The sequence below is a fragment of the Strigops habroptila genome, chromosome 9 (assembly GCF_004027225.2).
Source record: "Strigops habroptila isolate Jane chromosome 9, bStrHab1.2.pri, whole genome shotgun sequence".
In the NCBI taxonomy this organism is placed as follows: domain Eukaryota; kingdom Metazoa; phylum Chordata; class Aves; order Psittaciformes; family Psittacidae; genus Strigops; species Strigops habroptila.
Genome location: NC_044285.2, coordinates 27549236 through 27577188, shown reverse-complemented (window position 1 = coordinate 27577188; position 27953 = coordinate 27549236). Strand labels below are relative to the sequence as shown.

Below are 27953 nucleotides of genomic sequence, written 5' to 3'. Positions count from 1 at the left end.
CAGCAGTTTCCAGAACACCCCAAAACCAACAGCGCCTTCACAGACATGCATATATGTATCTGTAAATAATCACAAAAAAAGACAAGCAAGCGAAAGGGTCAGGCCCAGCCCGGCCCACGGGCAGGAGGAGCGCACAGAAGGCGCTGCCGGCCGGGGAGGGCCCCGCTCTCCTCCTGCGCTGCTGCTCCCTCCCGGCAGTTGCGCTTTTGCTTTGCACATCGAGGGGTGGGACCTGCTGCCAGCACACACAGACTGGGGCCACGGGGTCACACCGGAGCAGCCTGGCGAGACAGCAGAGGTAGGTCTGATACCCCTTTATCCCCAGTTATCTCTGGTTCAGGCTAACGGGTTTATACTGTACTTTATTTATTATTGCAACACAGACTGGGTGCGTCTTACTCATGGTAGTAGTGCTGAGGGGATGGGGATACTGCGCCGAGAGGCAGGAGGGTGCTGCGTTAACCCTCCTGCCCAGGAATCTCCAAAAGTAAATGAGTAGAAGCAAGGCTGTGCAGGCTTAGCCCAGGGACGGGTGGGTGAGGAGCCAATATCTCCAATTATCAGAAGAATGAGCTTCTGTAAGTGCTCACTAAGGCTCTGGTGCATGAGGGAGAGGAGGGTACAGCTTAAGCCGAAATAGCCAGCCATGAAGTTTCAAACCATATTTTCTATTACTGTTGCATGGATTTCAAGAAGCTGTATTTAAGAGTAACACCAACTGCAGTTATTCTGAACCTTTGCAAAGCTCACAGCTGGTGTGAAGGGACTTCCTATAAGTGGACTTTCTGAGGCCATACAGCCCCATCTCCACAAGCACAGGGATAGTTGGTCTGATTTACTCATTGCTCCTGGTCTTACTTGCGTTCGTCTCACTGTATTTGTTCACTGGGTTTTCTTAAGTGGTCTGTTCTTCACAAGAGGCAGCACACTGACTTTCCACTGAATTTTCCACTTAACCGCAAGAACCATGGAGGGAGGCAGCAGGGCTGTCTGTGCCCAGTGAGCACATGGCCATGCATCCCTGGGGGGGCACATGCTGGTGGTTTGAGTGGAAAACCCGCAGCTTTGGTGCTCGTTACCACACACGTCCACCAGGGACGTCAGGGTGAGCCAGTAAAGGAGAAGAGGGTGGGGAATTAGGCTAATAGACATTACTGCTGTGGGTTTACTTTCCATTTTTAACCAGGATAAATATTAACAAAGGAGGACAAGAGCGTTTGCGAGGGATTAAAGGCCAAAAGCATCGTATTTCACATGACATTAAACCAGAGTTTGTTTTTTCCTGCATATTCTTGGAATTTACACAGCCAAAATCCCCCTGGTGTCCCCTGCTGCCTGCCTGCCTGCCTCAACCACCCACCCGCACAGCCAGGGCCCTCCATCCCTAGGGAGCACCCCCAGGGCTCCAGCCCCACAGCCCCTTCCCAAAAATTTCTGTTCCGGTCTCCCTGGAGTAGCATCCAGCAACTCTGCTACCCCTCCCAGCACAGGCATGGGTGGAAAGGCAGGAAGCACAAGCAATGCAGAGGGTTGGAATGCTACAGAGATCTCAGTTACCTTCATAATGAGCAAATGAGAAAGAACAAATAGAAAGGAACCTTTTCATCCCACTGTGCCAACGCTCTACAGCCCTAAACTGTAAAAGCTTGGCCATTTCACTGCTTTTTCCCCCCCGGAACAAGCATTCACCTTGTGACTCACGTTACAGAAAACCACAAAAATTGGATAGGATGAACAGGCACTTGCTTCGGTACTCTGCAACTAAGTCAGAGTGAAAAAGCTGCTTTCATCCGTAGCACTTTGCAAATGCAACATTGGCAAATACATTCTGGCAACTCAGTGTGTGTGGTGTGTGATGCAGAGCAGACACTGGACAAGGGGAGGGATAGTCTGGAGGTTAGTGGTACCCAGGCAGGGAGGTACTGCTGATGGGATGCCAAGGTGCCCACGATGGGGTGAGGCAGGCAGAGAATGTCAAGGCTCCTGGTGTGTTAAAAGCACAGCGAAACACAGGAGGCTCTGAGGATGCCTAACAAAAGTACCATGGCCTCTGTGGACAGATGCTACCAAAAAGGAAATAAAAGAGGCATCTCCACAGTTAGCACAGCAAGAGGCAATATTGCTCTTATGGAAAAAGATATAAACATCTGGGCATCAGAAAACTGCTTTGAGGGAGAAAAACCTTTATCCTCCCTTGACATTTTTAAAAAGAACTAAAGAACAATCCTGTGCAATGGTCAGTTTATATCTCTATTATTTCTATTTTTAGCTATTACCTTATTAATTCTTACTACTAGCAGTTCTCTCTGCCAAAATAGGACAGCAGCACTTCAGGTGACCTAGAAAACATGCAGGTACCAGGAGAAGCCTGGCACAGGACACTGCTGCCCTGCTCTGGTCCCTGGCAACCTCCCATGTCCCCACATCCCCAGGTGACAGCACAGGGAGGGACAGAGCCACCACTACACTGCCTCTGCTTGTGTGGCTTCAGCAGGGAACTAGATTTCTATTTGAAGTTATCCCTGTGCACGTTCTGCTTTTATTTTAGGCTGTGGAGGAGACAGAGGAAACGAGAAGAGAGGCCCCAGCCAGCAGCACACCCAAGGCATCCCCCAAAGGGTAAGTCAGCAGATGACACCAACCAGGGCATCAGGCACGGCATCAGGCACAGCACCAGCCTGTGTCAGCTCTACCACAGGCTTGATATGTTTTTACAGCGCAAATACCAGCCCCACACCAAACACAGGGGGCCTGAACACCCACTGCTCACCTGCAGTGGTCCTTGCAAGAATGGTGCTTGGTGGCAGGATCTGTCCAGGCTGTTCTTTTACCCGGATCCTGGGAGGGAGCAGGAGGTACTAGGAAGCATCCTGGGTTCTCTGAGGACCTGAGCTCCAAGGGGTAACCAGGCACAATGCTACAGCAGGGGCAGCACCTACAAACAGTGCCCATCCATGGGCTGCTTTCCCTTACACTGGTTAAGAGCTGCTTTCCCCCACTGAGCTGGCTTTTAAGAGCTGCTGTGGCTTTGTTTCCTGGGGTAAAACCCAGTGGATTTGCTAATGAGAGCCCTGAGTTGACCCAAGGCAGCTATAACCAGCCTCAGGTGAGGAGCCTGATTACTTGTGGAGAGGTTGTGATGGGCTCTGATGTGGGCAGAGCCCCAATGCACTTCAGGCCCAGAGGTGCTGCATTTGTTTGTATGGAGAACATGGATAGGTGGCTGTCCTTCAGCATGGAGAAAATACTTTACACCACATGTGCCTGGCTTTAACACAAGTTAGCAGCCAGCCTATGTGCTGGCTACAAAGCTTACGTGGTGTTTCTGACTCGTTAAGTACAAATGAGGAATCTTAATCCAGTGCCCTGAGGTAGCTGGCTGTGGGGTATCCTTGGCAAAATAAGGGGGGGAAACTGCTCAGGGAAGGAAGGAAGCCATGCCTGGGCAGAGTCTTGCACCTAACTCCTCAGCCAGCCCCCTGTGCCAAGGGGAAGCGAGTGCAGAGCATGTGAAACAAGATTTCCTCTTTCTGGAGCTTTTTTTAGCATCCTGCTGGTTTTTACATAGCACATTCGGCTGAACTTTGCAACACTGCTGCTCGGGATTTCCAAAGCACAGTTTCTCACATTGCCGTGTTTTTACCCCCATTCCGAGGGCGGCTGCTCTCACAGGGACATTTCTGGGTGAGCACCCTCACTGCTCCCCGGCTTTAGCTGCCGTTTCTGGGACCCCTCATGATGTGGGTTTGCAGCTCCAGGGAGAGGCAGAAAGTGCTGCAAGCACATCCCTGCCCTGGGGCTGGGCTGGAGGGAGCAGGAGATGGTGTTGCAGGAACGTTGCTGTGCAGTGGGGAGAGGGAAATGCAGCGCTGTTGGGGGGGCAGCAGGAGAATTGCTACTGTGCACGTGTGTGTGCACTGGGCTGTGAGCAGATAGATGGGGTGGGACTGCACCTTGTCCTTCCCTTTGCATGTCTCACAGCCCAGCGATGGAGGTGGGGTGGATTTACACCCCAGAGGTGCAGCCAGAGGAGAAGGAGTGTGATTCAGCCTCCCTGATTGGAAGCCCCTGGGCAAGAAATGAGAGGAAAGACAAGCTTGTTTAAAGAAAAAATAAATTAATTTTAAAAATCACTGGAAGGAAGAGCTGGGTGATGCAAGCTTGGGGCTTTATCTTGTGGTCACCCCTGTAGATGCTCCCAGGCAGATGCAATCTTGCCCAAGCAGTGTTCACAGGAGCATCTGCAGGCATGGGACACCTCTATGGACAGCGAGTGATGGCACTGCAAAGTCACCCGAGCTTCTCGCTGCTGGTGCTTCAGAGCAAATGTAAGGCAAGAAGTTTAGACATTCTGGGTGAAAATCAGCCTAAGGTGAAGCTGTGCAGCTCCTTGTGAGCCACCCTCACTCTGCTGAGCAGCTGCCCACATCTTAGGGGTTGGTACTAGTACCTGGGAAGCCAAGAGGAAAAGAGGAACTCTCCAGGAGTGAGAGGATGCACTGGGTCAGTCACTGCTGCCCTGGTCCCACTGCCTGGGCACAGCCCAGGGACCTTTACTGAAGGCAAAGGGGGATTTGGATGGAAAAGCTGGAGCTGGGAAAGACACAGCTGCAGAAACCTGGCAGTTTCAAGTGAAATATGCCCCGCGATTGGGGGCGACTTCTGCTTGGTGGTATAGCACAGGAGACTAGTTTGTAGCAGCAATTAAACACATTTTCTATTTATCACTCAGTGGTTTCGACCTACCTTCACTGGGTGAGGCATGCTGCTTGTTAAGTGGGAGAAGAGCCAACCACCACAGATTCCACTAGCAACAGGTTTCTGTTAGAGAGATGCTCCTACTGCTCTTGCAAGCTTTCCCATACCTTTTGCTTTGTAAGACCCGTGTCTCCTTGCAGTGTTATAAATGCACCTTTCTGTCTTTCAGCTGCAGGGCCACTCTGGTTGTCAAACTCCTGTGTTGAGAGAAGTGGCTGAAATGCCACCTAAAAGGTGACAGAGGCGCAGCCCCAGTGATGAACTGTCAATTGCTTCGGCACACGATGCATTTCTTGGTGTGGATCCCCTCCCTGTCAATCCTGCAAGCAACTAGCGTAAGGTCTAGTCATTTCTGACAAAGAGCATGAGCAAAGCACACGAGCAGGACTTTAATTAACACCCTATAACAAAGCTCCTCCTCAGAGTGGACGTGATGATCTGGTAACCAAAGCCTCTCACACGATTGCCAGGGCTGAACCTCTTTATTTAAGCACCGACAACCCAAGGACAACCTGGCTGCAGGACACGCGTGAGGAACATGTTACCATGCTGGGGCTGAGCACGGATCTGGAGCACAACCATGACAAACAGTTCGACCTGCACTGAAACAGACCTCAAGCCCTACTATGCGATTACATACACTTTCATCCTAATCCCTGGACTAATAGGAAACACATTAGCTTTGTGGGTCTTTTATGGGTACATGAAAGAGACTAAAAGGGCTGTAATATTTATGATCAATTTAGCCATTGCTGACTTATCGCAGGTTTTATCCTTGCCCCTGAGGATTTTCTACTACTTGACAGGGACGTGGGAATTTGGAGGAGGTCTCTGCATGTTTTGCTTCTACCTGAAGTACGTCAATATGTATGCAAGCATCTACTTCTTGGTTTGCATCAGCGTAAGACGGTATTTGTTTCTTATGCACCCATTCAAATTCAGTGACTGCAAACGCATCTGTGATGTGTATATCAGCATCATTGGGTGGGTCGTGGTCTGTGTTGGCTGTTTGCCTTTCCCACTTCTCAGACTCCACCAGGATGCTAAAAACACATGTTTTGTGGATCTCCCTGTAAAGGATGTTGACCTTCCCATCTCCATTGCAATGATGGCAATAGGTGAATTGGTAGGGTTCGTAACACCCCTACTCATCATCCTATATTGCTCATGGAAGACTATCTTATCACTAAAAGAAAAAAATTCTGCTTCACATGGCCTCGGAGAGAAGAAAAAGGCTTTAAAGATGATTCTTACCTGCGCGCTGGTATTTCTGATTTGCTTTGCACCTTACCATATCAGCTTTCCACTAGATTTCTTTGTCAAAACCAAGAAGATTAAAAACGGATGCGCCCAGAAGGTGATCTCAGTGTTTCACGTTGTAGCTTTGTGCCTTGCCAGCTTGAACTCCTGTGTGGACCCTGTCATTTACTACTTTACTACAGATGAGTTCAAGAGACGCCTTTCCAGGCAGGATCTGCAAGACAGCATTCAGCTCCACAACCTCAGTTACGTGAGGAAGCACTCCAGAGATGTGCTCAGGAAGGATGCCATGGACTACTAGAGCTGGCCTTCCCCAGACAGTTGCCAGGACTTCAAATGTTCACTATATTTTGGGGTTTAGCCCAATTTTATTTTCCCCACCAATTCCATTTCTGGCTTGAAAGCCATATGGTTTGAAGCCATATTGCTGCCTTGGATAAGCTTTAACCACGGGGCTCTGCTTCAAGGGTAGATGTCCATCAGGCCTTTCAGGTCTGCTTTTCACCAAAGAGAGAGCAAATTATTTCTCTTTCACTGATAACTGACCCTGCACCATCACACCTACTCTTCATTGAAGGCCACATCATTCAAGCACAGTCAGAGAAAGCAAACCTTTAAGTTTATTGTAAGGGAAACTCACTATAAGCAAAGTCAAAGGTGCCTCACAACAGGCTATGAGAGATTTTTATGAAAGGCTCAAACATGGATGTATTTTTAATAACAATTTCTTTAAAATCAAGTAACAGAAGCTTTGGGCTTGACTGGTATTTCATTTGCACCTTCTTGTAAGATTTATTTTTCTGTGAACATCTGAAATGTTACATTTTGAAATGCAACAATACTGTGATGGTATTAGGTTTTATTTAATACAAATGTTGTTTTATAATTTATGAAAAGAACATATATTTTGTAGAAAAAAAAGTGAATCCCAGAGAATGTTGGAACACAGGAGGACTTTTTTTTCTTAAAAAAAAAATCGATTTTATATAATAAAACCAAACTCCACCACCTCATCCCTACAGGATTCTGAGCCAGGGTGTCTGTACCTGAGTGTGTTGCTGGATAAGGACTGATAGTTCATGGAAACCATGAAGCACATTGTAATTCATTCACAGCAATGAAAAAGTATTTATTTTTTTATTTCCTTTTGTATATGATAAAAAAATCCTTTAAAAAATAATTAAATGTAATTCTTGGCCAACTCTCCTGTCTGTAACTGCCTGCATCCCCAATACACACTTACACAGACCAACACGTGGCAGCACCTGGATGCTCACTCCTCTCAAGCACCTGTAGAACATTTCAGATGCCTTTTCAGAATGATTTTAACCTCCTTCTTGCACTGGGGAGAAAAGCAAAACACTGGCTCACAAAGGGACAAAACACATCCCTGAACACTGCAGCAGCTCATTTGCCCCCCACGAGAGGTTTACCAAGACATGGTGAATTCCTATTGCTGAAGGCCAGCACCAGCACAAGCCCATCACCGTCCTTTCAGGCCTCTGTCCCCATGGGAGGGGAGCAGGATGGCCCTGTACAACCCCACAGAGCTACTTTTAGCTTCTGAGGGGAAAAGATGTTACACAAAGTGGTATCAGAAGTTCAGAAACTGTTCAATAAGAAAAACCTCAATAAGCTTCAGTTTTCCCACCTAGAAAATGCTGTGGGTGCACATGAGCCATTTGGTCTGCTGCCATAGCAATGTGGTTTATTCATATTAGTATTAACGGTCTCTTTCTGCAGGAAGTTTGGTGTAATAGAGTTGCTCACATGAGCCACATTCAGGAGAGACCTGCCTGCCCCCTCCTGCAACAGCACCTCTGCCCGTGGTAAGGTTAGCGTGGGCCATGCTCTCTATCGCAAAGGTCTCACAAGCCCTTGGCTCATGATGCCATGGACATCTGGAGAACCAAGACATTACTTAGATTAATGGCAGGTGCATTTTCATGCCCTGTCGATGGCTCAGGATCCATTATACCAGCCCATGCTTGAGCCCTGGAGCAATCACACACCAGCAGAGAGATGCTCTGCTGCATTTCTGCCACCCAAGAAAGCCTCAAGTGGGAATGACACATGGCACACAGGGTTTGGAGAAGACAAGTGATGTCCAGCTGCTGCAGCACCAAGGAGCACTTACTGTTTGATAACTTTTGTGCCCAGCTTTGAGCTCTGTGCTAGGCAAGGTCTGATTCTTCACCTGGACTTTGCTCAGCTCTGGCTGCAGGTCTCCCTTAGCCTGTTCAAAGCTGAAAGAAGCTGATACTCCCATGGAAAAATTTTCTCAGGAAAGCTTGTGAGTAATAAATGTGACCTGCAGCACTGGACTGGGAATTTGAATGAGAACACAACTGAGAGCAAAAAACAACCCCAAAACATCCCCTTATTCTGCATGAAGTATTTCCTCTGGTTGCTCAAGAAGCACCTCTTCACTAAGAGGGTTATCATCACTGAGAATCAAAGCACTGAGGTCTCTGCCAGCAACCTCACCAAGCAGATTTTGTGCTGAAGCAACAACTGGCTTTTTGACACAGTTAGGTTTCATTTAATGCTAAGAAAACGTTCTGTGGCAAGAGCACAGGCCCAGGGAATGTCTCAGAAGCTGTTCAGAAGCACCATCAGGTTTCTTAGGGAAGTCTTATTTATACATGAAACAAGGTGAACGAGGATGACACAGCGCTGGGTGGAAGCAGAGCTCTCTGTGGGTTTCTGACTGCAGCACAGCGCAGCCCCCCATTTCCATTGACTCCCACATGGCCCCGCGCCTCTGAACCCACGCACTGCGGAAAGAGCAGCGCTGCCTTGCAGCGGTTTCATCACACCTCTCTCTGCTTCCTTTGTGTCGCTGTCATCATGACAAGAGATGATGGGTCTTCTTTGTTCTTTTTTTCTTCCTGTTAAGACTTATAACTGCACTGCAAGTGAAGACTGCTACGGAAGTGGGGGAGTGAGCTCCTGCCCCTCTTCCTGCTCTCCTCTTTGTGCCTTTGAGCCAGATCACAGAGCACTGAGGCGGCTCACTGCTGCTGATGGTAGGCTTGGGGAGAGTGTTGAAACACCAGGCTGTGTGTGACAGTCCTGCCCTGGCACAGCCGTCCTCCTCTGCTGGTTGTGAGGCTTCCTGCAGCTGCACTGAAAGCATCATTTCCAGAGCCATGAAAAGCTCTTTCCTAATGCGTTTGACCAACATACACCTGAACCCAGTGATCCCTTAAGTCTGGTGACAGTGAATTCCTTATTTTGTCTATATGCACATTGCTTGGAAAGATACGCCTGTTGCTCTGAGCCAGCCACCTGATAACATCTTAAGGTGCCCCTTCCTCTTGCACCACAAGCAACTGGTTCCCTTTTCAGCTCCTCTGCCTGACTCATGCCTCAGCAGAGGCGAGCTCTTGCCTGTGCTCAGGACACCCAGCCACCACCTGCCCAACGGCTGCCACCTTGGGGTGGGAGCAGGGGGGCTGATGGCCAGGACACAGGTCCTCTGACATTTCCAATATCTTCTTCATCTCCTCTGCCATCACCAGCCATTGCCTGTGAGCTATCCATGTAACTCAAAAGATCTGAGGCACCCAATGTAAGAACATGGAGTAAATCCAGAGGAGGCCACAAAGATGCTCAGAGGGCTGGAGCACCTCTTCTGCAGAGACAGGCTGAGAGAGCTGGGCTTGTTCAGCCTGGAACAGAGAAGGCTCCAGGGAGACCTTAGAGCAGCTCCAGTGCCTTAAGGGGAGATTTATATTAGATATTAGGAAGAAGTTCTTCACTGTGAGGACAGGTTGGACAGGGCTTGGAGCAACCTGGTCTAGTGGAAGGTGTGTCTCTACCTGTGGGCAGGGGGTTGGAACAAAATGAGCTTTAAGCTCCCTTTCAACCCAAACCATTCTGTGATTCTATGATTCTACAATCTCCTTTCTGTGTGAAAAGGCTTGATTTACAGCTCCTCTTACCCAAGCAGAATTTTACTTCCTCCTTACATGTCTTTTCTCTTAGCAGCTCTAGCTTTTATTTGCTATTATCATCTGGTTGCCCAATGTCCTCCAAAGACTCCCCATTTCTCGGTAACTGGTGGTGTATTTTCCTGCTTCATTTAAGGCGGCACCAGCAGCAAACTTAGACACTTTGTACTTCACTGTTCACCTTCTTTTTCACTGCTCTTAGATGCTAAAAAGTAGTATCATCCCCAGCATCATAAAAACAGCTCATTGGCCATAAAGATGCACGGAGCATCAAACACAGCACTGCTGGGCACTGCTTCTCAGACCACAATAATTAAAAAAACACAGTGAGTGACCTAGATACAAGTCAACCCCATCCAGTACAAAACCAAAAGAAAGAAGTTGAAATCTTGTCAGGGATAGTTTGATAAATACCCTGATGAAAAGAAAGCAGATAAACTGGACCTGTATGGGCAGCACCTGGTTCTCACTGCCAGTTAAGTCAGGACAGAGGAGCTCCAGCATTTGGGCTGATAAACTGAGCTCTGTGTAAGTGTGACCTATATGATATACACCAGTGGCCACAAGATCTGATGTTGAAAAAAGATCAGGTTACTTAAAACCATCAAGAATAAAATAGCAGCAGTAAAACCCCAGAACATCTGCAACAGCTATTTTGGTACTACCACTCGCCACTGCAATGTGTTTGTTGGGATCAGCAACTACAATCAGATTAACCTGTTTCTCTCACCCTTTCCTCAAACACAGTGATTTGCTCTACAGAATTTAACGGCAGGGATTACACTGTTGAAATAGATAAATGAAGGAAGACTTTATGAATTTCTCAAAATTCAAAGAGAAATATGTCACAAACTAGAATATTTGGGAAACTTAGTGTGAAAACTAAGTTTCAGTTGAAATGAGCAGTCAGGGATGCAGGGATCTTTGTTTTTATCATCATTCACCAAAGGAGAAAGAAGAAAAGATCACAGCCCAGTCCTGGGCAGACGGGACAGACACAAACATGACTGTTGGTGGTTAGTGCCATCTCCTCAAAGGGGAAGACCGGCTACTTGTTCCCACTTCCAGCTCTATTTCTGTACCTTATGTCAAAACCATACGGGATATACTCCGTAAATATCACGAGCTGCTGGTTGGGCTTGGATGGGGGTTTTCGGTGGCAGTTAGCACTCCATTTTAAGGGATCCTGTCCATGTGTGGGTGATGACTGAACAGCAGCTACCTCCAAGAAAGCGAGTCTGGCAACATGTCCACTTGTCCCTAGAGCCTGTTCCGGCATGAGTTAGACCTCAAAAAATAATTCTCATCCCAGTCAGACCCAGTGCTCTGTCTGGACACACACAGAGGTACCCACATATAGTTAAAGGGTGGGGAAAAGTGAATCTTCTTGGAGGTTGAGTACCTCCATGGTCAGCAAATGGTTGACCTGCAATCATCAAGATCATAATTTTTGATGCCGGCCTGCTCAAGTTCCCTTCAACCCCTGCTTTTTTCCCCTAAAGATAACCTTCATAAAAGAAAAGCCAAGAACACCCAACAGGGGTAGGATGAACATGAATGATGTAACCAATTGTCATAACTTACTGTGAGAATTAACAAATCTCTTCACTCACCTGCCTACCCATTTTCCCCAGTGGGCTCACCAGTAATGCAAGAAGGGAATTATCTTGATGGGCTCCAGCTTACTGAAGGGCACGGCTTTTGCAACCACAATGTGCAGCCACCAGTGCTCTGCTCCAAGCACCCCTCCGCCAGCTTTGCCCTCCCAGGGGTCCCAAGGGAAAAACTCCATTTTAAAGCTTTTAATCCACCCAAACTCTTGGCTTGTCTGACTGGTTTCTCTCAGCCTGTTTATCAGTCCTGGGATTCAGTGTCATTATCTCACACAAACTCCACTATTACATGACATAGTTGATATTTAAGAAATGGTAATTCCTTGCGGTCAGACTGAAGTCTCCACAGCCAGAGTGGAAGTTCCCAGGAGATCTATGTAAAACAGAAGCTAAAACTCATATAGCTATGAGTTACTAGTTTAATGAGAGGTTTCTCATGTAAGTGAATTAACTCTAACCATGCAGCTCAGTGTGGGCCCTCAGGTCAGCATTTGCAAGGGCCTCATGAGGGTGAGTTTGCCTCCATTTGCATCAAAGTAAGTAGCCCTTGGGAGAAATACCAAATGGGGGACCACAACACTGTCTGCTCAAAGGCAAAAGGATGAATGCAACAGCAATGTTGCAACGCTGAGATTTTATGGCTTTGAAGAACATGTCCATGCTTCTCAGTGTGATAGCCACAACCAGCATGACCTCTTCTACCTGGAACAGTGTACAAGAGCAATTGGGCAAATCAGGCCTCCTCTGACCATCTCCCTATGAAGCGATGATACTTTCCTGCAAGATATCAGGGCTCAGCCCCAGAGCACCAACTCACCAGGACATCAGTGTTCTGTTGTAGATCCCAGCTCTGCAGCAAGGGCCCATCTTTCCTTTGTAGCATTGGTCTTTTTTTAAGCAGGCTTTGGTTGTTTAATGAAAAGACAGAAGAGGAAGAAAATCAAGTGATGCTGAAAAAGCAAGAAGAGTTTTGTAGCGGGAAACCACTGGCTCCATTAAGAAACAACAAATACAGTGAGTCTGAAAAGGGATAAACACACATATCCAGTATATCTGCAAATAGGATATTTATAGAAGAAATACACAAGTTGAGATTTGGAGCTCACTTTTTTTCTCCTAGACTCAAGACACTCAGCCAGAAACTTCTGTTTTCCTTCCAGTTAATATGAGTCATTTCCTATTGAAAAATCAAACGCCTTGATCTACAGTGAAAATAGGGCCTCAGAAGTACTCTAGCCGTCAGCAGTTCTAGGTGCAAGCTCTCCTCCACCCATGTATGCTTCTACTTCCTAGCCACGTCCACCCAAGGAAACCTTTACCATAGAAAACACTTTCAGACAGTAACAGAAGACTGTGTCTTTGGAGCATCATTCCTGCTTCTCAGCCTCCCTGCTATGCACCCCATTCAGTGGCACTTTGTGAACTGTTGGGAGCAGTAACACTGGAGCTTTGGTAAGAGCAGAACAAACTCAGACATCAAGGAAAGCAGCTTACACTGCAGCACAGATGGACCAGATAAGCAGAAATGCTCTCATTTCATTGCACACTATGAACTTATGCGAACAGCCAGCAGTTACAGCTCAGCTCTCCACCACCAAAGTGCTATTGTTCACTTTGTGTCAGTCACATTCTCTCTGCCTTTTTTTTTTTCACTATGATGCGAGGGGGCAAAGCCATAACTGCTTCCAACTTCTCACTGTGTGACAAGGCACACAGGTGAGGGTAGGGGAGCCTGAACCGTGGCTTCTGCATTTGTCTTATTTTTCAAAGCATAAATGAGTGAAAGGGGCTGAGAACATGAAATGACAAAGAAGCTACGACTGCCAAGCACAGAGAAACCAGCGTACTGAGTTACTTATCATCATGTGAGAGTGCAGTTATCACTGATACCACCATCCCACAGAACCAAAAACACCTACACATGTGTTCCTCCCAAGGGACTTTTGATCAAGTAGAAACATAGGTTTATCCATCCGTGGATCTAGTCCTGATGAATCCCACAGGCTGTCGCTCTCACTCCAGAATAAAAGCACCTGGTTCCATTCCAACAAGGGATTAGGTTTGTAGGAAGGAAGCTTCTTGTTCCAGAATCAGATGTCAACAAATGGGCTTAACCCGGAACAGCTTCAAATGTCAACCAGTCCTAAAATGGAACAGCTCACACAAACCTCAATGCTTCTGTAACAGACACACATTTACAGCCACAGTGAGAATGACTTAAGACAGTAAATTCACTTTCACACTTGGTAATGTGGAACTCAGTGGTGTTACAGTACAAAAAGAGAGAAAATATGCTCCAGTAAACAAAATAGTTGAAGTATAACAAATAATTTCCTTTGGAGGTGGAGAGAGAGTCTTTAATTATTCTCACAAAAGGAAATACACCCAGTCATATTGCTTAGGTAATATCACAAACATATTCACATAATTAAGAAATAATTGTAATAATGTGACTGTAATTACACATATTATTTTGGTTGCAGTCTCGAAGCTTCACTCAGTGTCAGCATTCAGGCCCTGTGCCGCAGCTGGCAGCCAAGCCATCCCCCACATAGCTCAGAATTAGGACAATCAAAGTAGCTTTAATCCTTCCAAGCCTGACCTCAAGCTCGGCCTTACCAGAGTGGTAATTCAGCCACACAGCTAGGTACTGTGCCACTGCAGAGGCTTTGTGGGCTGCACTGCATTTATCTGGTCCTACAAGTGTTCTCTTCCGTTACAGGATTTTGTTTTCAGTTGGGGGCATGTTAGGAGAACGAGAGATGAAACACAACAGATGGGGAAGCGGTAGGGCAGAAGAGGCTGATTTTAGTCAAACACCATAATGTTTTTTCTTCCTAGCTTTCCTGAGTACTTCAGAGAAGACCAAGAAACAAAAGCATCAACCTACCAAATCCAAAGCTGGCAGCTGCTTGATCATTCCTGAAGGGCCTGTCCAGTGCAGCCCCTCCCCACCACCACTGCAAGCAGGGCTGAAGCAGTTGGTGAAGAACAAATCCCAGACAGGGAGATTATTTAAAAATACTAAACCAGAATTTCCCATGGAAATTCAGAGCTGATTTTGGCTGACATTTCTGCAGTCATTCACTATAAACTCTGCTGAGCACATCTGTGTTTTTGGTAGCTGTCCCTGTGATGCCAAGAACTAACAAAGTCTACAGAAGACAGCACAGTCTTGCTGTAGTCCTAGCAAGCTCTTCGTCCTCCAGGCATCTGCACATACACTGTGACTCTTCCTGTAGATGCAAGGTGAGGTTTTCACTACCATGCTAAGTGTGGTTGTGCTGCAACAGTCCATAGCATAGGGTTGAGTTTATTGTGAAAATGTCTCTTTTAGACTACCAATTTACCGAAGCTGAAGCTCCATTTCATACCAGGTTGAGGCATTGGTAGATCTTTCAAATGTCTCCATGTTACATCTATTTTTCCTTCCCTGGATCTTCATCTCAAGATATTTATGTATCCAAGTAACAGTTTAATTCCTACAAATTTTTACAAAGTCAGGCTAGAGGAAACTCTGAAGTTCTAATGTAGACTATCACCTACTCTAATGGAAGTGTGTCTCTCACACATCACCAGCTGCCCACATCTTACCAGTCACCCTCAGACAGAAAGCCATCAGGCCTCTGCAAAGGTCAACAGCATCTCCTCCAAGGCACAAATTCAAGTCTGTTCTTACTTGTGATTTTTCTGAAGCATGACTTTCTGATTATAGCAAACTTGAAAAACCCTCACATGTAATGCTGGAAAAGGAATAATCCAAAGCACTGGGCTGCAAACTTAACATTCATAAAGGTATTTAAAACTTACTTCCAAGTATAGTGTGTCAGAAAAATAACCTTCGAGCTAGCATAAAGATCACTTGTCAGTAAGTGCACAGACACTGCTGATTATCCTGTGCACACTGGTTGCTCTTTCAGTAAAAGCACATGTAAACAGAAGCTACAACAGGAAATCAGTTTGCGTTTGCACCTTGGTTATGTTATCCCTTCAGTTCCCACAGCCCTGTCTGAAGCCCAATCTTACTCAGATATTTAATGGGTTTTTTTCACAGGTTACAGCTGTATAATAAAAATGTTCTTTACTATATATAAAAACAAAGCAAGGACACTAAGCACCACCTAGAGGAAGCTTTCATCAAACCATTTTTAGGTTTAATTTTGGCAGAATACCCCAAACCCTGTACATTAGAATAAATAAACCAAGTTTTTGCCAGTTACACGCACACTTTATGCCCAAGCTCTTGCTGCCTGTGCCACCTACTGGTGCAAGGGACTCCTCCAACTTGCATTCTCTGCTTCCTACAGACCAGCTCAACATAGGAGCTGCTCAGGCTGAGAAAGCATTAGAAGACCCTGTGAATACCAGCTGTTTTCATAGAAGCAACCTTAAAACTGCAGTCCTTTGATCCCTGAATGCCCACCCCAGCCAAAAATGGTCGGGGGCAGATGATAAGCCCTGCACACATGACCAAAACCTCAGCTACTTTCTCAACGCAGGAGCACTGAGCAGGTAAGAACAATCTGTTCCTTTGAGCATCCTGGCTTATTGCCTAGAACATCAATATGCTCCTAAGGTACTGAGTTCACTTAAAAGCTTTACCAGACAAAGGTAAGAGAAACTCTTCCAGCCTCTCTGGAAGCACGCCCAGCATTCCTGCTGCATGTCTCAAACTAGCCAGCAGGTTAGAGCAAGAGCCACCCACTGCACAGTCACAGCTGGAAGGATTTCAACTTTTTGTTCTCAGTAAAGCCAAACCTCAATGCTGTGTGTGGATGCTTCTTGCTCTCTGCAACTGAGATGTTTCCAAACCCTCCCACTCAAGACAACCAAAACAAATGACGTGGTCAACCCCCCAAAGGTCAGGTTGTCTTCTCAGAGAACCTGGAAGAAGAAATCACCACAACAGTAACTTGCCCAAGCACAGAAGTTCTCAGTGCAGCTACTTCCCCCAGTAACACCGGCCTGTTTCAGATAATTAGAGCTTTCTATAGCATCCTATTTCAGACAATTTAAGTACATAATTAAATACTTTCCCACATTCACTATTGTAGAGCCAAGCAGACCAAAGCTCTACTTATGAGACCTGCTCTCTGCATGGCATCACCACACGCCTTGGGAGAAAAGCTGCAGTAGTTTCCAAGACAAGGCAGCTGAATTCCCTATTTCTGCCCTCTACTCCTCTCCTCTGTCCAATCCCATAAACAATGACTGAGAGCAGCTTCTCCTTTAGTCACTTCTCACTCCCTTGTTGTTAGCCTGCTTACTGTTTTACTTCCAGCTGTATAATCCAAGCTACTTTCCAGGAAAGCCAGAAGGGTTCAGTACACACTTTAGCTCTTTGAGCAACTAGTCACAGAAATCTCACCACAGCTCTCACAGCTCTGAGCTCAAAGCACAGCAAAGCTCATGGATAAATGCTGAAAGGTGTTACAATAAAGGTGCTGATTAACCCTCCACTGCCTTAATCTATTACAATATGCTGAAAAGACTTCTCATTAACACTGCCATAAATACACCAAGACAAGCAAACCTTTAATCACCAAGCCTCATCCACACCAATATTCGGAGGATGAATTACACAATACATTCTTCCTTTGCTGTACCACAACTGACAGCTACTGCCCATGTGCTGGAAGTCGCTCAGCCATCAGTTCACAGCTCTAAATACCATTGAGAATCGCCCCTCAGGGGATCATTTGTCTTTTCTTCCCTGTGTTCCTGAAGTTTTGCACCACAGAGGAAGAAGAAACTCAGCTCCACAAGCTGAAAGAGAGGTAAGCGTGAGAAGGGTAAGAGGGAAGAGCACTGTGTGCTGCCCCAGGCCCATAACCATCACCTCCCTCAAAGGGCCACATAGCAGGGTACCACACTCTCAACTCCATGAACTCACACAAACACCAAAGTTTTAGAGAAACATTTATTATAGGGTTGCAGAATTTATGCCAATATAAAGTCCCTTAATAAAACTCTCAAGTTCATCAGCTGCAGGACACTAACTCTTCATTATCTTTATACTGCAGCTTTCAAAAAAAGGAACAATGCTCTGACTGCAGTAGTAACACTACTTGCTCATAAAAAGTTGATCTAAAAAGTATATATAAGCCAGAGTAGTTTAAGGTTACAGCTACAGTCACATTCACAAGTGAGCTATACCAGAACAGGTTCTTGAAATAGGAAGTTACAGAATAAACCAATTCATAACCAAAAAAACTGACGAGCTTTAAAGCAATTCTACCTGAATCTAACAACTAAATACCACAAAACCAAACTAAAGTAGAAGAATTAAACATAAGCTCAGGGAAGGTTCCAAATATACATACGAATTCATTACAGTAATTGCACAAAAAGAAACAGGGTAGTGTTAAAGGTTTATGCTCACTGAGGTTGGATTTTACATGCTTCACACATGGTAGTTAAAATAAACCTTTAATGATATGGATCAGAAGGTTTTTTAGCCAGGATACGGAGTGCAGAGCTATTCTACAGAACTACACAAGATGTGCAAACCACAGATTGTTAATAGTAATCATTTTGTGAAAGTTAAGGTGAACAGAATTGGTTCCAGCCAAGGAATTGGTTAACATTTTTATATATATATATTTTTCTGCCATTCCCAGATTACACTAAATCAAACACATTCAACAGATAAACTGATATTAGCTTTCTAAAAAAAACCTTACTCAAATTTAACATTTACATGAGACAACTAAAAAGTTATACCAAGGATCAAAGAAAGCTGAAATGGTGACTTTGTCTTTTGAAATACAAGCAATACACAGAAAATGCATAAGGCTTTTGATTATCACTGCACATTTTAATTTAAGAAGTCGATGTCTAATACTCAGACTTCTCAATGAAGGTGTGAACTAGTCACCTCCCGTCCAATACCCTTCACTGTTGACAGATCTTTGTTTCAACAACGAAAGAGTTTTCAAAGTGTCTGATTGAATGACAGTTCTCCACTGAACGTTTCTGCAGACCTGGGGAAGAGAGAAGATGAGAGCCTAAGTAAAGCAGAGCTATAACCCAGCAGCAAGTATTCACAGGGTTTGTAACATTATAAACAGCAGTAAGATACAATCATTCCGTACACAGAGTTCCTACCGCCAGGCATCGCCACCAGTGCTTGGTATCAGTTTGGTTTCTAACAAAGCACCTCCCACATTGTCAGAACAGTAACAACCAAAGTGGGAGCCATGTACACACACAGGGACAAAGCAAGCAAGCACTTTTTTTCTAGCATCCCTGCCACCACTTTAGTTGCAGAAGAGACAACACTAAAGAGTTTATGTCAGAGTTTCTCATAGCCCTTTCTAGCCACAGAGAAAAGGAAAAGCAAAGCAGATTAAACTCTTCCCTGTAATTTCAGTAACTCAGAAAGGGCACAGGAAAAAACACCTGGCTCTTTATCAGTACTTCCCCCCACTCACGATGTATTAACACAGAGTGTGCTTCTACAGAGACGTCTTCATCTTGAGCCCTGTAAGGATTTGCAACGTGGCTCATGATCTCACTGAAGTTTTCCCTAACGGTATTAAAAGTGATTTTCTCTATTTTGGGACATGCCAGATTGGATCTGACACAGGCAGTTCACCTGTAGCAGCTGTGAATCTCTAATAAGAGACAAGAATATAGCAGTCCTGCCATGGAAGACAAGCTGCTAATGCACTCCAATGCACAACCATTAGGGAAGAAAGATTTACAGCTTGTTTAATAAGCAGAGAATTGTTCAGAGCAAGCAAAAGCAGCTATTCATTGAAGTCTAGAAGCACTAGCTCTTAAATCAAACCCAGTAGGGGACTGCTTTGATTTGTAAACACTTCAAATCCAGGCTGTCCTTCAATTCATCTCAATCTTACTGCCTGGACAAGCTACGACGTTTCCAATGCTATCTAACTGGGAACATAACTGAACAGTCAGGATGACTTGTCCAGTTCCTCGCATGCCTTCAGATACAGCTCCAGGCAACTGCCACAGAACCTCAGGTCAGTGTGATCTAACTGATGAAGCCATGAACTCTACAAATCCAAGAGCCAGTGCAGCACCAGGGAAGCAAGATGACTTCTCCACAGAAGTTACAGGAGTTTGTCCACTTCAGTCTAATTGTTTATGTGTGCATAGCTTGTACATGCTAGAGGAAAAGCATGCTAGAAATCTGACCCAGAAAGCAAGACAAACCTTGCTCCTGAACAATTTTCTCCTCAGCACCAGTCTTCCAGCTGACTAGATTTCCCACCCTCTTTCACCCTCTTTCCAAGGGCAAACAAGGTTACAGAACAGAGACTGTACCAAGAAGCATTATTCGTTTACTAGAATCTTTTTGTGCAAGTATTCTGCTGCGAAGATGTCAACAACATGCTATAGTAAGATTATTTAAGGAAATATCATAAACACTCTTTGCAGTTATTGTCTGTAGACTAGTCTTTCAGACACAGCAGCAACCAATTTAGCCTTGTCCACAAAAGCATCTTCACAAAGCTAAGAGATACAAGCTTCTCTCCCCTATAAAGGCAGCATTTACTGTTTCTTCATGTGCCCTATGCTGTCAGCTACACAGGACCCGCCTCACGCTCCCACATAAGAGAACCTTCCATCTAGCAACAGGATGTAGTCTCCAGCAAACAGGAGATGTGGCTCCTGATGCTGCAAGCTGTAACTGAGGAAACCCTTGCCTAAGAGCTTGGCAGGAAAACCAGAGCAGAGAGTTCTGACAAACCAAATGTCTGCTTTCTGAAAGGCTTTCTGAAAGGCTGTGAGCGCCAAAGGATTAGTTCCCTTTGTCTGGTGAGAGCAACAAACTATGAAATGCTTTAAGAACTACAGTGAACTAAAATCCAGAGTATCACATTGCTGTACTCCAGGCCTCCTCCCACTATGTCAAACTACTGACACCTCAAATTCAATTCTTTTCACAGAATGGGAGGGGGTGGTGTGAGGAGATAGGCAATAGAGAGCTCAGAAGTTCCTATGAAGTGTTCTTCCTCTTTCAGAGAGGAAGTCTGGGATGTCCAGAACTAGTTGTTCAGTTACTTTATTCTTTTTCCAGAGCAAGGGAACCAGAAGATAATGCTTTTACTTGGTGCTCCTGCAACCCAGTTTTAGGTAGGACAGTGACAAACTAAGCTGCACCTACAGACTCATGTTATCAGATGGATTATGTGAATTTTGGGGTCAAACTAACTTACAATTTCAACCAAACAGAAATAGGTTGTAACCTCTAATTCTATAACTGAAACTCTCAGCATGTTTGAAACTGCTGATACATACTTGAAGGTAGGGGAAAATACCCATCTGTTCTGTAATTAGTCTCAGCTCATGTTGAACCCTCACTGATTTTAAGTCTAAAAACTCCAGTGGTTCAAGTATTTTCCCTTTCCCTCCTCTAACAACAGGTTTGTTTTCTTTACTGATGGGAACTCACCCGTTATCTGGTCTCTGCGCTGAAGTCTGAATGTCTCTTTTCCAACACAGAGTTGGTAGATGAAGATACCCAAATCAGACACATTATCTATCTCCTCTGTAACCACCATTTCTTCGCGGACTAGGTAAGTCTGAGGCAAGTAAGAGCCAGTCTAGAAGAAAAAAAACCTTGAAATACAGCATTCTGCTAAAAACACACAAACATCACTACATTTTATTCTTCTTCAGAAGGCCTCCAGGCTCTAGATTCCAGCTTTAATACTTTTACTTTATAACAAAAGCTTATTTGCATGCAACAGAAAGTTCGCAGTTAAGAGAAAAAGCATTATAAAAGCTTCCACGTTTGAGGCAACACATCTCTAACACAATAAAAGCAGTTCCACCTACAAAAGTTAAGTCTTAACCAGAACATCACAGCACTATTGAAACAACTTCTCACTCCTCATGACCAACTCAGGAAATAATGGGGGCAAGGGCACACGCTTAAAGCTTTATCTTCAAGAAGATAAAAATTAGACACCAAGTTAAACTAGATGAGGCGGCCTCTAGCACCAGCTGTTGAGGAGTTAATGACTTTTTTGAAAAGTACATTTGAGACACAATTCCTCAGTATTGCATTTAATTTGGAAGTAGCAGCAAGCTCTATCAGCTTGACTCTTAAGTCATCTTGGAAAAATAGCAGTTTTGATCACTGAACAGTCACAGTGCTTGCAGTGAGCTCATCACTACAACGCCACTAAAACGCCAGTAAAACACAAGAACAAGTTAGCATTATTCTTTTCATTAAAACTCTCATGAGGCAAGCGAGCTTTCTGGTAGTAACTTTCAGGTTTAGGCTTTCCACGATATTTGGAGCTTTATCAAATTCCTCTATAATAGCTAAATTTAACCTTCTTTGCTAGTTGCTTTCAGCTTCCATAAAGCTAGGTATTAATAAGAGCATTAAGCATGAATCTACTCAACATAATATACACTGACAGCTGGCCTTAACTTCAGTACAGTGACTGAGCCAGGGGGATTATGTACTTTGATGGCAAGAGGACTGTTCTAGCAAGAGCCTGTAGTTCAAGAGCAACACCCATTCTTATAAAAAATGATCTTGTCAGCATAACTACACAGAAAATTTTCCACATACCGCCAGTTTTGCAAAGAGATCCATCAGATTCCTTGGTGGCATAACTATGGATGTGTTCAGTGGAATCACGTAGCAGTTACCCAGTTGCAAGTCAAGATATGCCGTCAAAAGCTGTTTTGAAAACAAGTTTTCAATTAATTAAACAGGACCTTTGGCTATTAGAACATAGTTCTACGAGGACTAAGAAAGAAGCTCAAACAGCTGGATATCACACACAGTGACTATCAAAGAGATGTTCAAGAACTGCCTGGTATAAGAACTTAACTGTCACCACTTTTGTAAACACAGTGGTTACAGCTCTGTTTTACAACAGGACTTCCATACAGAAGTGAAAGCCGACTATAAAAGCTGCTGCTATCATAATTCTACATGAGTACAGTTTGTATTAACACAGAGAAAGTATTTGGGAGTATGCTCTCATAACTGATGAAATCCAATTAAGCACAGTGCAAAGAAAAGGTATTCAACTGCTGATATACAATCATTCCCTGTTAATAGTTCTTCAGAAAAAGTCAAATCAGCATTACCAGTGAGTGCAAGAACTGCAGAAGCCAAAATTATCCATATATCTACTTCTTTTGTTATGACTTTGCATAGGACTTAGCCAGAATCAACCAAAGTTCTTAAGTTGCCTGAATCCTTTAAGTTATAGCAAAGTTCCTGTCAAGACAGCAAAGATGAAAACTGTATGTTCTGCAAACACAAGTAGCACAGCTCAGCGGTGTGGTGCTCCATGCTACTGCTGAAGGCAGCACATACAAATGTCAGTTCTAGTGCCTTTACCGTGGTGGCATCTGCAGTGTCAAGGTTTGCTTCACAGCCTATGACAGCTTTTACAGCTGACTAAAGATAACTGTTAATACTATCAACACAGCTTCAATAAAAAGCCTACTTAAAATGATCCTCTCCTCTTTGCTTTAGAGAAACTATATGCAACTAACACATTGACAGCAAGCTTTAAAAGTCTCAAGAACAAAAACCCTGAAGCTGTTGCAAATACCACCTGCTCCACAGTTTCCTAGCGAGCAACAAGACTACTTATTTCTCACCCCTTCACACATACTCACCCTGTCAAAGTCATGAACGATCGCTGCTGGATCACTGTCAGAGAACTTTGGGACAGGGACATCGATGATGGCTATGTTATCATCCTCTCGAATGTCAGCTTCTTCAGCAATAGGCAGGAAGTATGGTTCTACTGCACGATCATGATTTTCATTTTCAAAGTAACACATTTCACCACGGTACACCTTATGCTGCAAGTAAGAGCAAGGATAGTTATTTTTACAGAAAATGTTGCTTTAAAACCAGTTTTTCTAACACTTGTCCTATGACAAAGCACAGGTCTGTCACACCTGGGGCTTTTATAAAGGACATTGCAATCTTCATGTCCCAGTTATTGAAGGCTTTCTATTATAGTGGTAATCCGTTTATAATTACACTTTTTTTATTCAGCAATGATTGAAGAAGTAACTTTGATATTACCTTAGGCATGAAGTACTTGTAGATGCAGGCTCCACCAACAACCACCCCTGCCAAGATGAATGCTAGACCCAGCAAAGTCAACAGACATCTTCCAGATGAGTTTTCACCTCCATGTGTGGCAATTTCTGGATCCTTTAAATACAGAGAGACGAGAACTTAGAAAGTGTAGCCTTTTTGAACTTAAAGCTGTTGACCTACCATCTTCTATTCCTTAATAAGTGTGCACTGAGAACTGCAAGCCAAGCATTATATAATGAACACCGTTACATGAAATACTGCATCATATTAAGATCAGTCTTCAAACAGCACTGGAAGAGGGTATTTTCTTAGTTAGAAGATGCTTCTAGACAAGCTTTTATCTAAAAACTATGAGGTGTAAGGAATTTAAATAACTGTAACAAAAGATACAGTGATGCAGCTGCAATATAGTACAAGCAGGATTTGTAGAGCAAGGTCATTTTAAGGTACACAATGTTTTCAGGCCTTTTCCCAAAAGCCTATTTCCTATCCTCCTCCTGCTAACAGAAAAAGCTAAGATGCAACTTTGTCTATCAGCTGGGGAGCAGACCTCTGACACGAGTCAAACGTTCAGGTTTTAGAACTTGTAATATGCACAAGTCCACTATGAAAGAGAACCATTTATCAGCCTCAATATGGGTTTAAATTATGCCAAATAAAAATAAGTCACCATGGCACATCCTACCTTGCAGCTTCAAAATACTCCTTCCACCCAAGTCCCAGGGAAGCTTTGTTTCTAGTACCCTGAAACTTATCTCTCTAGTTCAAGGGCTTGTTCCACACCCCGCTCTCTCTCAAACAGATGACTGCATCCAAAGGAAACTACTATGACCACCATGTAACATGGTGATGAGTTGTGTAATACCAAGTGCAAAGTTAGTGGTGGTGTCTGAATGCCAAGTTTAACCCCTAAGAGTTGTTTCAGCGGCTTTCTTGACTTCCATGTGAAAGGCTCACGCAGGCCAGGTTGAGAAGCAGCAGAAGTACTGTCAAATACTAAACAGAAGAGACATTCTCTTTGGGCGAACACACACAGGGTTTGAGTGTTAAAAAACACACACACACAAAACACACAACCAACCAACAAAACCAACCATAAACAAAAAAACCCAAACAAACACCAACAAAAACCAAACCAACCAACCCCAAAGTGTTTAGATAATCTGTATGTTTGGTCAACTATGTGCCTTTAATGATTCCTGACCCTGGTATTCAGCGCTTGGTTTTCAAGACCTGCTTTTTGTAGTGGTCAGGAAGAAAACTGGATTTCACAGCAAAAGATCTTTTCCTTTGTGTTATTCCTACAGTCAGTAGCTAGATTTAGCACAGCAGCTTCCAAGGCTTTTCTTTATTTGGGTCCCACTATTTGCACTCCTGTAGAACACAATATATTTAAGTGACCTGTGATCACAAGCCACAGCATTGTTACAAAGGCTGCACATATTTCCATGCTCAGCAAGATATAGCAATGTAGAAGTCAAATGCATCAGCTATGCAAGTACCGAAACAAAAAACAAGCTGTTTTGCAAAAGTCAATACTCCTACATTCCACGCTCAGAACCTCCAAACAGAAAAATGTTGATTCAGCAAGACATAAACTGCTACAATTGGCTAGTTAAGCATTTGTCAAAAAAACCCCCAGCCAACCCACAAACAAGAACACCCCCCCATAATTTTGACTTGAAACTTAGTTTCAAGCCAAAATTATGCCACATTTATACCGCATTATGTGAAAACCATCTTTCAGAGTTAACTGGCTTTTAAGATCAAGACTAATTTTGTTCTCTTCACATTCTGCCACTTTTATCTACACCTTTTAGTTCAGTAACTTATCTAGCCTACAACAGTCTGCAGCAGGTTTTGGCACTACAGACATCCTACAGCTTGGATGATGTCGACATGTAATTAGCTACACTTGCTCTACGTGTATTTCAAACAAAGCAAAGGTATTTATCATATTAAGAAGCACTGCAGGCAGCCTGAATCTGAGAACAAAGAGTTGACAGGGCTGATAAGAGAATACAATACCAAGACTTCGCTCCAGTAGGTTACAAAGCCTCTGCTCAAAAATAATAAGTGATTAAAAGAACCACAAAGAAAAAGCAGTTCCAAGATGTGCTGTAACAAGCAAAGCAAACTAGGAGTAAGAGAGAAATCACTTGTGTTAACAGCTAGCTCAAGAGACTTTATTGGCATAGCCAGCTCCAAAGAATCTGCAGGGAGAGTATTCTGCAAGCTCAAGTGTTTCATGCAGATATTCTAGGGGACTTTTATTGTGCTGTTTCAGCCAAGATTAGCCATTAAGCTTGTTTGCTCTGCACAAATATTCCAGAAGAAGGAGACATTAAAATACACTAGAACAAGTCTGTCCTGGAGTAAAATGGTGAACTTGATGTGTACATGAAGCTCTCAGCCTTGAAGTCAGAGTGAAGAGCTGTTAAAAAAACCACATACACATGTGCAAACACTGAGAATACTGTGACAGGTATAACAAAACTGCATGTGTGGCAAATTGAGAAGAGCAGCTATCATGAGAAGAGAAGCAAAGGTGTAAGTGTGTATTAAAACTATTATGCTCAGAATTTGCATTGTACAAGGCCAACAAAATATGTATAATAAGGTTGCCTCAGGAGGAGCTGATGAGTTTGTCCTACAAGAAACTAGCCAGACTGAAGATATTTTCAAAATTTAAATCAGTTCTTGATCTGTTTCCCTGTTCTCCCTCCTTCCTTTTGATCTGATAATTCAGTGCTACTGCATTAACTGTGCACACATACAACTCCTACAGCTCAAGAGAGTCCTCTGAGCAATAAGCACCACTCTGCACCCCTTCCCCTTTTAAAGGGAGCCTATTTTAGGTGAGGCAGAGGATCTGCAGGCTGGAAAGCAAACTGCTTCCTTGATTACAGTTTAAAAGGAACAAAAAGGGAAAAAACGGGCACTAGAGTCCAACTCCACAAGTTTTATTGGGGTTTGGTCCTTTTTTTATTATTTATTTTCTTACACTCTCATTACAAATAAATCAGTAGCTCTAGAGCAGAAATATGGAATGGGCTGAGTTTATTTACCAAGACGCTAATCTTCATCTGATTAAAACATCAAAGTCTCCCACAGATTTGGAAAGTTCAGTTCAACTCAGCAAATTGAACACGGCAACTCGTTAGGAAGGAAAAGCCAACCTCAGGTTTCTATTTAAAACCCTTTATGGCAGGTTTCTTAATTTAAGCGAGACATACCAGAAACCCAAACACCTCACCGCAGCGCTGCTCCAACTCGCTGCCTGCGAGGGTTTCTGCGCAGCAGGAAGCAGGGAGTGAGCCCTAACCCACTTTATTTGCCTGAAAACGCTGCTGCGGACCGGTTCTTCCCTGGGGCCAGGCTGATGCAGAGAGCACGGCACTTTCCCTGCGCCCTTCCCCGGGCAGGAGCCGAGCCCCGTAGCCCGGAGAGCGCTGGGCTCCCCCGCCTGCGAGCTGCGGAGGTTTAAAACCCCGTCAGGAAACGCGGCCCTGGCACGGGCCCAGCTGCGAGATAAATAGCCGGGCCTGTCCCTGCGTGCGGGCCCGGCGATGTCACGCCAGCCCCGCGGCTCGGCACCGCCCGAGCGGCGGCCGGGCTGGGAAAACGGCTGTGGGGAGGGAACCGCAGCGCGCCCGGGCCCCCTCAGACCCAGGCTCCTCACAGCACCGGCGCTGGCCCCTCTCATTCCCCCACCCGGCGCACACCGCAGAGCGGCCGCCACCGCGCTGGGAGCCTGCCCGGCGCCGGGTGCACCGGCGGGGGGGCCGGCAGAACTCCGTGGGCTGCCCACTGCCTTCCCCTGGCCCGCAACTGCTGCGAGAAGATGGCGGCGGCGTCCATATCCTCCTGCTAACCCCCCACCGCCGCCGTCCCCCTGCCCCGCTGCTCCCGCCGCGGCCTGGCAGCGGGTAGAGCTCGCTCCTCGCACCTTATCGGCCACCAGCGCCTCGGCCGCCTCCTTCTTCGGCTCATCCTTCTGAGCGAAGGGGGAGTTGAACGCGATCTTCACCATGGCCGCTCCTGCGCACCGCCGCCTCCCCGCTGAAGAGCCTCCAGGCGGCGGGGCGGGGCACAACGAGGGGGGCAGGCCCCCTTCCCCCCGCCACTCCCCATGGCGCCGCCGGGCACCGCCCCCTGCAGGCCGGGGGGTGCAGAGTGGTTCGCGCCGGCCATGGCAGCGGGTGGGGTGGCGTGGCGCATCGGGACGGGGAGGCGAGCCATAAGCTCCCTGAGAGTGGCCAAAAGTTCCTTTTCTCTTCATGTTGGTGCGGAGAGCGGCACCCT

General features: G+C 45.1%; 2 protein-coding genes and 1 long non-coding RNA gene across 3 annotated transcripts; 1 reads left to right on the top strand and 2 right to left on the bottom strand.

Moving 5' to 3' along the window:
* Window positions 1-209: 209 nt before the first annotated feature.
* Window positions 210-6559, top strand: GPR174 (G protein-coupled receptor 174). The gene is made up of 3 exons (XM_030498538.1): window positions 210-298; window positions 2549-2619; window positions 4928-6559. Exon 3 carries the CDS (start codon window positions 5339-5341, stop codon window positions 6317-6319), a length of 981 nt encoding a protein of 326 aa, XP_030354398.1. The 5' UTR covers window positions 210-298; window positions 2549-2619; window positions 4928-5338; the 3' UTR covers window positions 6320-6559.
* A 648-nt stretch (window positions 6560-7207) lies between these two features.
* On the bottom strand, window positions 7208-13245 carry LOC115613280. The gene is made up of 3 exons (XR_003993334.1): window positions 12405-13245; window positions 7670-8254; window positions 7208-7360 (listed from the first exon to the last, which is right to left on the bottom strand). It is a non-coding gene; the product is annotated as an uncharacterized LOC115613280 (long non-coding RNA).
* Window positions 13246-17493: 4248 nt separating this feature from the next.
* On the bottom strand, window positions 17494-27788 carry ITM2A (integral membrane protein 2A). The gene is made up of 6 exons (XM_030498539.1): window positions 27598-27788; window positions 23631-23762; window positions 23213-23401; window positions 22146-22256; window positions 21012-21162; window positions 17494-18570 (listed from the first exon to the last, which is right to left on the bottom strand). The coding sequence occupies exons 1-6, from the start codon at window positions 27679-27681 to the stop codon at window positions 18482-18484; spliced, it is 756 nt and encodes a 251-aa protein (XP_030354399.1). The 5' UTR covers window positions 27682-27788; the 3' UTR covers window positions 17494-18481.
* Between the last annotated feature and the right edge of the window lie 165 nt (window positions 27789-27953).

What these genes read in the sequence shown, in the direction of transcription:
- GPR174 (XM_030498538.1), top strand. Translation starts at nt 5,339, where the DNA reads ATGACAAACAGTTCGACCTGCACTGAAACAGACCTCAAGCCCTACTAT.
- ITM2A (XM_030498539.1), bottom strand. Translation starts at nt 27,681, where the DNA reads ATGGTGAAGATCGCGTTCAACTCCCCCTTCGCTCAGAAGGATGAGCCG. An exon ending in ACAAGTACTTCATGCCTAAG is followed by an intron (nt 23,402 to 23,630) that starts GTAATATCAAAG and finishes TCTTACTTGCAG; the next exon opens with CATAAGGTGTACCGTGGTGA. An exon ending in ATCTCTTTGCAAAACTGGCG is followed by an intron (nt 21,163 to 22,145) that starts GTATGTGGAAAA and finishes TTTTTCTTCTAG; the next exon opens with ACTGGCTCTTACTTGCCTCA.